Source organism: Colossoma macropomum, unplaced genomic scaffold, assembly GCF_904425465.1.
Source record: "Colossoma macropomum unplaced genomic scaffold, Colossoma_macropomum, whole genome shotgun sequence".
Taxonomy (NCBI): domain Eukaryota; kingdom Metazoa; phylum Chordata; class Actinopteri; order Characiformes; family Serrasalmidae; genus Colossoma; species Colossoma macropomum.
In genome coordinates, this window is record NW_023494799.1 from 1,658,686 (window position 1) to 1,674,035 (window position 15,350).

At 38.7% G+C, this 15,350-nt stretch overlaps 1 protein-coding gene across 1 annotated transcript in view; it reads left to right on the top strand.

The window, feature by feature from the left end:
- Positions 1–13,856, top strand: part of LOC118819093 (lisH domain-containing protein ARMC9) — a 69,343-nt gene extending 55,487 nt beyond the window's left edge. Inside the window, exon 26 of the mRNA XM_036586728.1 lies at positions 12,575–13,856. Within this exon, the coding sequence (XP_036442621.1) occupies positions 12,575–12,597 (23 nt within the window). The 3' untranslated portion in view covers positions 12,598–13,856. The remainder of the gene's footprint in view (positions 1–12,574) is intronic.
- Positions 13,857–15,350: the final 1,494 nt, after the last annotated feature.

Here is a 15,350-nt window from a genome sequence, read left to right on the forward strand (position 1 = left end):
TGTAACTCTCTTGTTCTAAAGACAGCAGCCCTATTCTGTCACAGAAGGATTTCCTCATATATTGCCGCGGGCTGGATTAATGCTAGATTTTGTACTACAGAATGACCTGGAAAGCGTTTTAGAACAGCAACGCACTCTAAAAAGCGATGTGTTAAATAACAACACGCTTACTTGTGTTTTAAAAGCAACACAAAATGATGTGTCAAGTTAGAGGCAGAGTGTTTTTTTTACTTAATAAAATAAATCAGTGAGCTGTTCTGTAAAATCCTCTTCACTATGAAGTAAACATTTCAATTCTAATATCACCAAAGATTTTTGTTTTTTTAGATAGATTGATAGATCAGTTCATTAATCCCAGAGGGAAGTTCTTCTATTGCAGCAATACAAAGCACAGTAAAGAGCAAAGTGAACAGGAGCAAAGTATTGACGTACACTATTTACAGATGCATGAGTAGAAAGTAAAGATAAATAATAAAATAAAAATATACTAAAAATACTGTGCGGTACAAAAAAGAAGTAAATTGCATGAATACATTTATATGCATATTTAAGCACAGTGTCTCATTTGCATATCTGTATGTATTTTTTTCAAATCCAGCACAAAAATGCTAAGAATACAATAAAGATCAGCAATCAATTGGCAAAGATTCGCAGTGATATCAGTTGTTCAAATATTCACCCTGTTCCCCTGTAGTGTCTTACCTTGTCTACTTTACATACTGTGTCACTGTGTAATTACAGGTACAGTTCTAGAACCTGGCCAGGAATCGTCTTATATTAGTGTGTTTTGTGTGTTTGTATTGGTGGATCACATTGTCTCTGTCTGTGTGTCTGTCTGTCTGTGTGTGGAAATAGTTTTAGCATATTTACATATTACGTATTCACACATGTGCGTTCTTTGTCCAGCTCGTGTTTACTTTGTATAAAAAGCATGAATGGTTCATCTGTTGATGTTTGCAGAGTTATAAATGTGCAGTGATTCGTGGCGAAGGGATTGGTTCTGGACATGCAAACCGGCTTCAGCTTAATGTAGGAGTTATAGTTATGCACGTTATTATAACAGTCAGCCTCTGAAAGTCACAGATGTTGCCAGATATTGCAAATTTTACACTCATGCTTTAAGATTGTTTTAGCATTCTCACTCGTAGCTCAGTGAAACAAGGGAAATGCTGTGGGCAGTAACTTTCATTTTCATACCATATTTGTGTTTGTGAGGACAGGAAATATTTTATTATGATTTGAATACTGATCCATACTCTGCTACAGCGCCGATCTGAAACGGGAGATATTTTATTACAATTTGAATATGCTGAAAAGTTAGCTGTGCACTTTTTTTGTTGGTTTTCAGAGCAGACTCAAACCTGTCAATACAAAATTTATATTTAATGTAAATATAATGTAACAGTGCCTTTATTTATGCAATTACATTTAAATAAAATAATAATGTAGTGTAAACTGATTGAGCGTAATGACTAGATTTCTTAGGTAATTTTAGCCATTTAAATCAAACTGATGCAATTTTCTAATCATGTTTATTCATTTCTGAAAAGAGAAGAAAGATATTTGAATGGATTGAATTTAACAGAATAATGTTGTGTTAAAGGAATTTCTGCTGCCTTGTTTACATTTAATCCAGTTAGTTGAACAAGCTTTTTTATCTTACTGTTTTTAAACTAACACAAAAAGATCCATGCAAACTGTTGCCTAAAATGTTTTACATTTTCTGATTAAAGGGAAATTAAATGGTTAAGATGTAAGCAGAGTCATTCAGAGTGGTTTGGTGTGAAACGCTCCATTCTAGAGAAACTTACCGAGTCAGAATTGTTCACAGTGGTGGTGATAGGAACCAGACGTCCACCTCTAAAAGCTCCCTCACAGAAAGTTCCTACATGAAATGGTTATGAATTCACTGCCTGATGACTGAGACACTGTTTTATGGTAGTCCAGAAATAAAGTTTTAGGATGAGAGGGACATAGTTAGAAAAACAAATTAACCAAAGGCTCGACTAAACAGGTAAGTTTTTAGCCTAGACTCAAAGATGGAGGCTGTGTCTGAGTCCCGAACACAGACTGGTGGGCTATTCCAAAGCTGGGGGGCTTTGTATGAAAAGGCTCCTCCCCCTGACGTAACTTTATTTATTCTGGGTACTAATAATGAGCAGCACCTTGTGATCTAAGTGGGTGTGTCGGTTGATAATAGGAAATAAGGTCACTGAGGTACTGAGGATCAAGGCCATTCAGAGCTTTATATGTCAGTAGAAGAATCTTGTACTCAATGCGGAATTTAACTGGCAACCAATGTAAGGTACACAAAATTGGGCTAATGTGGTCGAATTTCCTGGTTTTGGTGAGAACTCTGGCTGCAGCGTTCTGGACTAACTGAAGCTTGTTAAGGTTTTGGCTGGAACAACCAGAAAGCAGAGCGTTTCTAAGTCCCCAAATAAAACTTATTATTCCAGATTTTCCACTATTTTCCATCATCAACATTCCATATAAACTCAGAAGACTCGTGTAGGTTCACTGGTGGTTCTGGATAGTAAATAAAATGTCTATATTTGTGTTGTAGTCATGGCGACGCCTGGTTCCTATCACCACCACTGTAAAGACATCTGAACCATTTCATACCAAACCACTCTGAATCTCTCTGTTTACATCTCACACGCTTCAGGAATTATTCAGGAATATTGAAATTCACCTTTACATTGACATTTCTCAGTGCTCTCTTTCTAAATCTCAATGATTTAATTTACATTAATGACCATCTGTCTGTCAAATAGAAGAGAATTCACTGAATGAAGAGCTGTGGTTTGATGTTAGTCTGACCGAGACTGATAGTCTAACTACAGTATAATGATTTAAACTGCACAGTTTAATTGCCACAGTCCAGTTCAGGTCTTAGTTGACCCGAGCTTAGCATGACTACAGCAAGCAGTCCAGGCTGATATTGACGAGACTATCCAGGATAGATTTGAACATAAACACTCAAATCACTCCTTTGAATCTCACACAGAGGTTTTTTTCTGTAGTGTCACATGCTATGACGTCTTTATGACACCCGAACAAGCACAAAAGAAGAAATAAACGTCATTAGGTTTTCAGGAGAAAAAAAGAACAAGAAATGGTGGAAAACCTGTACTTAAAACTTGCATAATGAAGGGGGTGTTTCATGTTGTAAGGTGAAACTACGCTGATCTGCATGTAAACAGGGCTATAAATAGACCAGACATTTGTACAGCTCTTGTAAACTTGGCTCTATTGATTTAACCAAAACTATTCTATATAATCTATAACACCAATAAAAAGAATAAAAATAGAAAATAACAATAATACTAATAATCTGTCCAGTTCAAAAGTGGATGTACTTATTTTTTATCTCTATAAACACATGCTGCAGATATTTTATGTTCCTATAAAAGGCAAATTACACTGTGCTTTTATTTCTTACTACTGACTCCGCCCAGCAAATAAACAGTACAAAACACAGGCAGCGTCATACACTGCAGTAATACAGCATTTAAATCTTTTATTTTAGGAAAATAATCACTTGACACGATCAAATCATTCAGCCATCTTAAAACCTCTCATGTTTTGTTTATTTCACATTTTATTTTTTTCAATGGTCGTAATTTTAACAGTATAAAGTTTGGTCAGTAGGAGGCGCAGTGCACTCCATTTCAAGCTCTGTCTACCAGCACAGCGATTAGCTCACAAGCCGCTTAGCGCTGTCGTTTTATTGGCTTCCTACCCACACATCTGCATAAATTAGCACAAGCTTTATGTAAATAATATGTAAATGAGATCGACTGGCGCTTGATTTCACGCACAGAAGCTGATTCATCATTTTCTACGCTCTTTTTCACGTTGCATGAATGCATCAGATGATAATATAAGATTATTGTTATTATTATTATTATTATTATTATTATTTATATGTGGCACTAAAGGTGCTGCTTGGTCTGTTCTAACTTATTAAAATCTAAATCTATTAAATTTTAAAACTAAAAATGAAATACCATGATGCACATAGTGTATCATGAAAATGTCTTGAAGTATCGTGGTTATAATATTTCTGTCATATCGCCCACCCCCACACTTAATGTCTGTATGCATCACTGTGAAAGCAATAGTAATAAACTCTACTTGATAGCTGTTTATTTATAATTGGTTTGTCTGTCAATCAGGTTGCTAGTGCAATATGTTCCATGATCCATGTACCAAAGTTGAATGGTTATCAAGCAAATGCAGAGCCTGGGGCTGTATTACAGTAACTTTCTCTCTTCAGATCTGACAGGTCAAAATAAGACATTACAGGAGCAAATCTGATCTTAATTCTGTCTTACAGCAGCTTCTCTCCAGTTAGGAATTCTTAACCTACTCGATCAAATTAAAGATCAACTTTTATGTCTGTTGTGTAGCAACCGGTCATACACACACAGCTGAAACGTAAACACGCAATCAAAATAATGTTAAAAATGTGAGTTAAGCTGTCTTTACTGATGTAAAAAAGATCAAACAGAAGTGTGATAAACTGTAAGTTGTGAATACTGTGAGAGCGCCCCCTGCTGTTTATCAGAGCGTCGCCACTCCCCAGTTTCGGTCTCCATTTCCCAAACGCTTTAGCCGAGCGCGCTAACGTTACTCCTCCTAATAAACAGACACACGTTCAGCTCCGCCTCCTCATTATTCACCACCATCACTGTAATATTTCATCATCAACATTAACACACGAAGGTGATCAGAGGGGCGGTGGAGATCGAGTCTGCAGCGTCTGAGATCTTTAAAACGCAGAGTTAGAAAAGAAAATCATCTCACAGTGAAAGCAGCGTTTTACAGTAGAAATAAATGGAGCTCATTATGCTGGTAGTGAACTATGCTGCTGACACAGCTGCCTAAAAACCATAGAAACGGACCTTAAACAGAAGTGAGGACCCTGTTGGGGTTCATCCTAAAGTTAGGACAGGATTTAGGAGGTTTAGTCCAGTTAGGATGTTTGTGTGATGCTGTTTTCTTATCTGGAGTTCATGATGAGATTGATGAGATTCTGAATTTAAGAACTGTTATTCTGGAATAGCTACTGAACTAAATTCAGTCCTAAACAGATAAGATTTCAGAACTAGGATGTTTCTGTAATACGACCCCTGGTTTCTTCATTTTTCCTCATTTTTGCGTGGCTAATCTCTGGTTGTGCTTTGTTCCTGATGCACCTAATAATTAGACCACTCACTTGTTTACATTCTCCTCTATTGAAGCAGGAATACGTGGACAATGTGAACGTTAGAGATCCCGGCAGGATAAAGTATGCGGTATTGTTCAGTGGAAAGTGTCAGTTTCCCAGAAATTTGACTCCATAAGCAGGATTTGGGTTTCAGAACATGTCGAAACTGCTGGACGACTCAAATATTTCCACCTACAGCAAACATTAGTGCACAAAAACTGCTCAGCATTGCTGAACACCTGTGTTTTTCTCTCATTACCTGTTTCTGTCTGCGGTGCAGTTTCACTAATAAATACAGGCACTTAAGCTTCAGCTATTGAACATTGTGCAGCTTTAAAGGAATGTTTAATGTTCGCCGTATTTCAAATATAAGATGTTTGCTTTTTTAGTTTTGGATTGGCATCGTTCGAGTTGTTCAGTATCTCTAATAGACTTGATTATGTGGTTTCTGACACTCTGTGAGTCACTGTTAACTATAAACATGGACTAAAGTACATTAGCATAGATAACAACAGTAGCAGCTGCCTTAAAGGTTTAGTTATGCTCATGCTTTTATTCAGTACTATAAAATGATTTCAAACTGGACCTCAGACAACTGGTCTTGGTTCAGTCCAGACTAAGAACTAACTCGGGCTACTGTGCGCATGTAAGTGGAGTTATTGTCGAACCCTCAGTCCGACTGTTCTCACTGATTGGCATCAGAAAAGCTTTTTCTGAATCCTCAGTTTAAACTTCATTAGATTTTAGGCCCTGTGATTTTTGGATGGCTATTTATTTATTTGTTAGTTTGTTTGTTTGTCTGTTGAAATCACACAAAATGCAGCAGAGAGCAAGAAAAATAAAAATTAAATAAAAAATAAACAAAAGACAAAGTTTATAAAATTAAGGAGACAAATTAAGTAGAGTGAACATACACATTTATAAAAGAAACGACAAATAAAACAAATTTACTTTTCATTGTTTTCGTTGTTTAAAGTGCTAAAAGCGAAACTTGTTTCTCATGATTTCATTCAGTCATACAGTCACAAAATCACGGGTTCATCAAATTTCCAGCTTCAACTGATTTCTAATCAAATCACACGTATTGTCACATCACATTACACACACACACACACACACACACACATTTATATGTATATAGACTCTAAATATACAAATTAATATACACCAGATTGTATAGGTTATGAAATAAAAGCTATGATATTTACAGCTGTACACAATTTCTTATTTGTGATTAGTGAGTCTGAGGTAGATAAATGAGATGCAGGGTACACAGGGGATAGAACATTGGAAATTTTTGATAACTCTGATCTTATATATATATATATATATATATATATATATATATATATATATATATATAAGATCAGAGTTATCAAAAATTTTCTGCAGTGAAACTGTTGGCAATTCAAAATGTTCTGAACACAACCAGCAGGTGGCGCAGGCCTGCATTTTCCCATCCTAAAGGCTTCATTTGTTAGCTACATTAGCCTCCTAACCAAATCTAATGCTGCCTTAACATGAAATTTTAGTTGCTTGAAAGCTACATAAACCTAAACTGCCTGTGGGTTGCAGAACATAAAGCTTCCTGCAACTCACTGGAAGCGCTGTGCAAATTACGTCATGTCACATCGTGGAGCTCTTCAGTGCTTCTAGAACACCAACAGCATGTTTCATTAAATAAGAGGATATAATTATTGGATTTAGTGCAGAGAGGTGTTCATAAAAATCATTGTAGGATTATCAAATCTCAGGAAAATCAATATCGTGGCACGTTGTGTATCATGAACATTTCTTGAAGTATTGTGATATTATATTTTGCCATATCGCCCACCCCTATTCAGACTCCACACATGTCTTGGCTGATGGGCTACATTCGAGGTTAGAGAGGGAAACTGTGTTTGATAGCTCAGAGAACTTTTCCTTTAACGCAGCTTTATCTCCAGGCCACAGTGATCTGAGTCTAACCTTCCATTAAGAGAGTTGAGGTGGAATCAGTCTTGGTTTCTTTATTGCATTTGAAGAGCGCTGCCTCGAGCCTTTACGGTCAGTGCCTTACTGGAAGGCCTGCTGTTCTCTTTAGTGTCCAGAGAGCATGTTTAACAGCCATTACTGCAGCCTGAAAGCCATTTATACATCCTATATCTGCATCCTCAGTAACCAGAGAACAGCTGTCTGAGACGGTCTCCTAATGTTTTATTTATTTGTTCATTTTGATTTGCTGTCTGTCAAAGAGTTTATCATTTTTAGTATTTTAGCCCAAATGATCATGTTTTCTTTCCCAGTTTTGCAGTAACTGATCACTTAAAGCCTAGTCAGCTTTATTTAGAGGAAAACAATATCACACCTAAACATTTGACCCAAAATCAGTCGCAGAGCAATATTGGGAATAAAGCCAAAGGTCATTTAATCTCTCTATCGTGATGTCAGAGCTTATCAGTACTCAGATCCTTCAGGTGTTTAAACCACTTCTGGTTTCAATGTGCTTTAAACCGAAATTTTGGAAACTGTCATTTTTAATGATGCGATTAATGCGATTTTTCCATAGTAGTTGCCATAGAAGCCCAGTTGCAGCTCATTGTATGATATTCTTACAGAATACGCTGGAGAACTATGGATAAATCAATGAGCAGCAAACTAACAAAAGCAGCAGCTTGATGGAGCTCCAGTTCCCCTCGAGAACCTCCACTGTAACAAGAAACGAGACATATATGATATATACACTAATTGATTGTATAATTGATATATACAATACACACTCATTGACTGTATATATGATATATATGATATATTCACTCATTGATTATATATATGGTATATACACTCAGTAACTGTATATATGATGTATATCAGGTTTCTCAACCTGTGGGCTGTGAACCTGTATATATGACATGTATGATATATACACTGATTGACAATAGATATGATATATACACTCATTGACTGTATAAATGGTATATACACTCATTAACTGTATATGTGATATATACACTGACAGTAGATGTGATATATATATGATATATATGTTCATTGACTGTGTATATGATATTAATATCAGCGTTTCTCAACCTGTGGGCCGCGGGCCACCAGCAGGCCATGAAGTCTCCTCTAGCTAGGTAACATCACTGTAAATCATAAAAACGTAAGTGGAAAAAAATTACCTTAATAATTAAACATCTAAAAATCTAATTATAACCAATGTAAATGTTAACACGTACAATTAAAATGGTTAATTTGTGACCATGCAGCCGCGGGCACGATGCAGACAGTTAGCCAGAGATGGAGAAGTTTCTCAGGGCGCTTTCACACCCTTCCTGTTTAGTGTGGACTTCACACCTTTAGTTTACTCCATTTTGATACGTGTAAACACTCCACCTGTACTCGAGTCTGCAGCAGACAGCTGAACTGCGTTCTGGCAAAAACCGCAGGTCTCGGTCCGAGAGCTCGCTTTCTACTTCTAGCAGCACTTCTAGCGCTGTCCTGTCAGCACAGTCTGTCTGTTTTAACGTCTGACTTTTTACGACTCTCAGCACGAGCTGCTGTTAAAAACGAGAGACAAACCATAAAATAAAAATAATAGTAATGAGATGTGTGATCCATATGATTTGACGTATGGATCACAGCGGAGCATATATTTGGCCGAGCATCAGCGACCTGTGCGAGTGGTTGAGCTTAAACTGGAAAACCAATGACAAAGAAGCAGAGATCAAGTAAGACCAATTGATCATTGTTGCTGATTGTGACGGCGCTGATCCAGAAGCCCAGCTGAGTCGAGCGCGGTTAGTGTGGTGTGACTGTTTCAGATGAGGCGCTAAACCCTCAAAACTAAAGAAACCCATCGGTTCCTCTTTTGGGGAGGTCAGTGGAGTATTTTCAGTGAAAATATGATGGACTGCAGCTCCACCTCGTACCTCGTACATTTCTATTCTTGCTTTCTTTTTTCCCCCTGTTTTAATATCACTACAGCCATATGGTTTTTTTAAACATAACTGCAAATTTTGCAAATCTGCTGACATCCAGAATGACGATCTGATCTTTTTCAGGCCGTAATTCTCAGATTTTCAGTGTAAACATTTAAGAAAAGAAAAAGAAAATTGTATTCAAAAAGCTGATTGAATTGAAGTTTTCCTGGGGGGTGCTATGCTTTACAGTTATACACAGGAGGACCTTGGGGTGGAAAAGTTTGAGACCCCCTGATATATATGATATAGGGGTGGGAATCTCTAGGCACCTCACGATTCGATTACGATTCAGAGAGCTGCGATGCGATTATGAAACAATTATCGATGGACGCAGTGAATTATAGTAAACTGAGACTGGTGCTGTCGTCCCGCCGCTCGCACGCGAACACTCAGGTTTGTGGACGGTGGAGCGGAGGGATGCCAAATTGTTTCAGGGTGCTCCCGTGTCTGTGTGCCCTTTTGGTTCGCTCCTTTTAGTTAAGCTGTTATAGTCAGATCTGCCGGAGTCGTTAGCCACACTCTGGAAATGTTTTACATATTATTATACATACACCCATACAGAACTAAACTAACTCCATCTCCCTACGTTTTTTCTTCAGACCAGTTGCCCATGCCCCAGTCACCGCCACCTGCCTTGGACTAGCTGCCCACCCGACACTGAAGTGGACTCCTAACTGTTACTACTACTACTATTAATATTAGTAGAATAATAATTTTGTAGGTAGTTTGACCAGAGGAGGATGGGTCCCCCCCATGTGAGCCTTGGTTCCTCCCAAGGTTTCTTCCTCAGCTCTGAGGGAGTTTTTCCTGGCCACTGTCGCCCCTGGCTTGCTCACCCGGAGGATTTACATTTCATGTTGAAACTTTGTCCTAAATGGATTTCTGTGAAGCTGCTTTGTGACAACATCAGTTGTAAAAAGCGCTATACAAATAAATTTGACTTGAATTTTGACAAGTGATGTGGCAAGTGAACTAGAAGGCTCTCATTCACTGCCTTTGGAGCACATGAGATGCTGCTGCCACTCTTCTGCGAATGCAGATGAGTCGCTTTGTCAGTAAAATATCCCTGAGACGGGACGTGTGCAGCATAGCGCAAAAGCCCTGTTTCGCAACGACTGAGAACCGCCATACAGACTGCAGGTCACATAGCAGCGATGCGTTATTCGCATATATAAGCAGCGCAGTTGGTTTCCTGGCAAGTTAAATCTGCAACGAGAAACTGTCAAACACTGAACGGTTGCGAAGATGAAGTCGCTTCTCTTTCGAATTGTCCCGTTCCACCTTATATGGTGCCGCTTTTACATTCTCCAGTCTCCTGTCTGCTCACCTTTGTTTCCTCTGATTCGGCCACTATAGAGACGCCACATATAATGCTTTGTATCAGAGCTGCTGAGTGGATTTAATGGCCCAGTGTGATGAGGTATGATATCGATTTAACAGGTTAGAGGAAGTCTGGCCGCATTTTAACCCCTAAATCATTTCCTGGAATCTGATTCTCTCAGAAGCATCATCCACATGAATGACCTCAAACACTTTCATAAGCTGACCTTTTTTAACCTTTTAGGCTTTACGCATACACAGGAAACCTGTATGAAACTAAAATTTCACTTGAGTTGTATAATGTAAAGTGTCCCGCAAGGTCACTTGGAACTCAGCCTCATTAGATGCAAGTGTCTAAACTTTGTGAAACAGCCAATCAAAACGCAGATGATGCACCACGTGATCACATCGAACAGTATCATATCAACTGATTAATTTCAGCTGACACAGAGAATAAAAGTATTCTCTTGGAATAAGGTTGTTTATTTGCTGGTCACCAGTTACTTACAGCTCTTTACTTCATTTACTCATTTCTTTACATAAAAAATGAGAAAAAGATTCAAGGTGAATGGTATTATGCAGCCAGAACAACGTGAAAAATGCATATGATTCGGACTCGAGTCTGACTCGAGTCACGAATTTGATGACTTTAGACTTGACTTGAGAAAATCGATAAAGACTGACTTGTTTAGGACTCGAAGATTAGGACTATTGACTTGGGACTCGACTTGAGACTCGCCCTGACTCGGGACTTGAATCGAGACTTGACTATCTTGACTCGGGACTTGAATCGAGACTTGACTATCTTGACTCAGGACTTGAGACTTACTTGTTACTTGCAACTTAGTGACTTGTTCCCACCTCTGACTAGCTACTAATCTTTCTTAATAGCACAATAATCAAATATTTCGCATTTGATATTTATTATTTTTTGATTATTTGTGTAACACATCGTATTAACGTGACTGATTTTGTCACTGATTACGTAAATTACACTAGGGCTGCGGAAAAAACATTGAAATTTGAATATTCATTGAAATATAAAATGTATATTTGGTTTAGAGATGTGTTTGAGTGCTCAGCTACTCGCTAAACCGCTACAGGTGCCAGTATCCAAATACTGAAATCACTGTTCAGGTATTCATTACTTTTCATCCCATGATTACAGAGAAAATATACAGACCAACAATTCAGTGAAATGCCAATTTTATCTTCTGACAGAATTTTAAACTGTGAAAGTTTTGCTCATATTTGTGAACATAGTGTGTTAGACTTTACTACTACAACACACAAATGCCTTGAAATGAGCATGTTTTCAAGGATGTGACTGAGAAGGCAGATAGCACAACTAGCTCTGGTGCTAAATAGGCTAACTGTTCTAGCTGATGTTACCTCGATCTAAAAACACTGAAAATATATTTCTGTGACAAATAAGGAGTTAGTACTGAGGAGAAATAAGCATCCAGTGCTCCAGTCAGTCAGTTAGCTGAAGAGGCAGCTTCTGTTACTCAACCGACACAAAAACAGACTCATTTTTAGACTCTGTTGTTTTGTTTTGTTTTGTTTTCATTTTTTGTAAGTTGTGTGCAAAAATGTTCTGTCTCCAAAGTCAAACTCTGAGTTCTCTAAGGTTCAATCTGCGAGCCAATCAGCACCTCGGATACACACAAGAGGGTCAATCAGGTTCTTTGTCATGTCGCTGCTCTGCTCAGTGACAGTGGGAAAAGTTTATAAAACTTTGTGAAACATGAAAACATGTTGCTGAAACTCTGCTTTTCTTCTTGCAGTCCTTTAAAAAATCTTATTGTCTTACATTTCATAAATATTTAGCCTTGGAGGTCATTAAAAAGTAAACATTTAAATGAATGGGCTCTTAATTTCAATATAAATATTAATTTCATTAATTCATTCATCTTTTCTTTTTCTTCTTTCTCCCAAACAGTAGATATGGACCAATCATTATTTCATTGTTTTAATCAGGGTTAATTGAGTAATTAAAGTAATTCAGCTGCATTAAGGCTCTGATGGAGGATCTGGGGAAGCCCTTCTAACTCCAGCTCTGTGTCCTTTTCTGTAGGCAGCCAGTCCAGCAGGAAGTGAAAAGGGACCCTCTGGGCAGGTGAAGCGAATGCAATTCTTCTGAGGAGCGTCCAGCTTCCTGTAATGCCATCCAGCCGTCTTATCAGGGTCAGCGCCGCACGGCCGGGGGCGCGCAGAGCCAACAAAGCGCCCTATTGTGGCCGCTGTGCTCTTTCGCCCTGCTCCGTAACCCAGCACGTTCCAGCAATAATCACAACAAGCACTTTTATTCTCCACGGCCTGCCCGTCCGTCCAGCTCTCCTCAGGAGAACGCTGCTCCCTTCATCTGCTCTCTCGGCCGTCGCCACTGCACTTTATTAAAGACAAACGCTTCTGTTACACTTCCATTTCTGATGCAGAATCCGTTACTGTAGGACTACATTGCTCGTTTACATTGTTTTTGTTGTTTATGGTACCTTTTCTTGCCATTCTTGTTTTTTTTTGTTCATTTGTTTATTGTTGTCGTGGCTTCGTTGTGCTTGTTGGAATGAAGTAGGTCTGGAGGAAAATGTCCTTTGAAAATGAGATTCTTTGTTTTCCTGTTCTGCCTGGCTGGTTTTGAGCTATCTCTCGGTTTTGTGTTTCAGCCTCAGGGCCCCGATACCCTGCCCCTGTGTCTTTTCACCTGACTCGGATCATGAAGGGCTCAGAAATGAGACACTGAGCTGAATCAGGTCTGCTAGCAGGCAAAACACTAAAACGAGGTTTGCAGGATCGATCGTTAATGGTTGTTTTATAAAGAACAAGCATGTGCAGGATCAAAGCTTAGACGTCTGAGGTTACGTGACGTTCTGGAGCCGGCGTCACACTCGCAAAGGGAACTCGGTGTCTAAGCCGTTTATCATCTCTGGGAAAAATGAACAGCATTTTTAAAAATCACCCTGTCATAAACACAAACGCTCCAACGTTTGAACATTTTATTCTGTGTGTTTTTCTTTGATCGTCGCTGCATCCTCTGAATATCGAGGTTGTTACAGAGTCTAAATCCTAGTAATGCTACATACAGTCGTGTGCAAAAGTTTGAACACCCCTCAAGTGTAAAAAAGTTAACGCACTTTAACACATTTTAATACTCAATGAAGTGTTTATTTATGTGTCTAACACTTTGGGGGGGAAAACGTATGGAATAGTGTGCAAAACATTTGGCATATTTTATATTTAATGTTTTTTCCAGCATGTTAAACAGCAAATAAGCAGTAATCATGTATTAAAATGTGCAGACCAAATCACAGCCGTGATGTTATTGGCGATAACACACTCCTCGAGTGTTCTATTGCTTTTATACAGCAGTTAAATAAATAAAGTAATAAATTAATAAACTGGGCCGTGAACGCGGCGTTTAATATGTTTTAATGTTTGCAGTTCCTTCACCAAATTATGGTTCCTTAACAAGCAGCTCCGCCCACTCGCTGCACAGCCGGCAGTTCGTTCTCCAGCTCCTTACACTAAATTCCCAAACTGTCATCACCACTGAGCTTTTTTGTTTTTTTATTGTGTCAGTTTTATGGCTCAGTCTGATTTGGTCAGACTCTGAAGATCAGACTACACGTTTGGCGAATGGTATTGGGTTCATTTCTGGCTGATTCCAGGTTGTTCAGCTGTTCTTCTGTCACAGCTGCCGACTGAAAAGCTGCTCAGTGGTGATGACAGTTTGGGAATTTAGTGTCGTCTCATCTTCAGAGTCTGACCAAATCGGCTGTCGGTCAAATGTGATCTTAAAAGTGTCCATTTTCTGTTTGTGGCAAAGTAAGAAGTAAAAACGTTCAAATGTCTTGAGCGTCTCCTACAGCTGTCAAAGTCGCTGCTTAGCAACGGCGTCTCAGCGGAGTGATACAGTGTTTGTGAATAAACCTGTGATGTTATGGTGAAATAACAGCACAGTTAGAACCCCTCTCAACCAATCAGCTCGCGTGGCCGAAACTCACTGTTGTATAATGTGTATTAAAATGTGCTAAACTGTTTTGACTTATTTACACTTCGAAAATCAACAATAACATGTAATTTATCCAGGAGCGTTTAAGCTTTCGTACACGACAGTATCTTCCCATCATACCATGAAGTAACGTGGAAGTGTGGAAGTGTGGAAGCGAGCTGTGATGAGCAGAAGGATCACAAAATCGGTGGTGGCAGTGTTTGTGGTGGGCTCAGGGACAAAAAGACAAAACCATATCGCTGCTGTTGGAAGAAAACCTCGTATCTCCAAAATGTTAACTTTACAGGAGAAGAAAAAAACATTCTTAGTTTTGAATGGAAGTTAATGGAACTAGATTTTTTTTTCCAAGCACTTTTGGAGCATTTCTGGTGGTCTGTTTTGGCAGCTGGCATTTTCAAATCCTGTTAAAAAGTACAAAACGTCAAAAATGGAGTTACAAGGTTTTCGTCCAACCACAGCGATACACAAACTGAGTTAATTGAGAAACAAGCCAAAAACGTGATGCATTACTGTGAGTTTTGAAGGTTTTTAAAGGGTTTTATTTGTTTCTTGGTAGCAGAGTCCTCACAGGAGAGTTCCGAATAAAGACTAAACCAATCACCATCGGCTCCTCACCACAGAACACTTTTTAGAGGTTGTTTTAAAATTACGTTTTTGCAAAGGTGATTATTTGCTTGTTAAACCTGTTAACTTTTTAGAAGGAAAAGAAGAGTTTGAGGAGTTATCATTGAGTGATGTGGGTGGGGTTAACCCAGGGGTCGCAACGCAAATGTTAAGAGCCATTTTGTCCTTTCAACAAAAATCAAACCAGCTTGGGAGCCACAACATGTGTCCGCTTTAC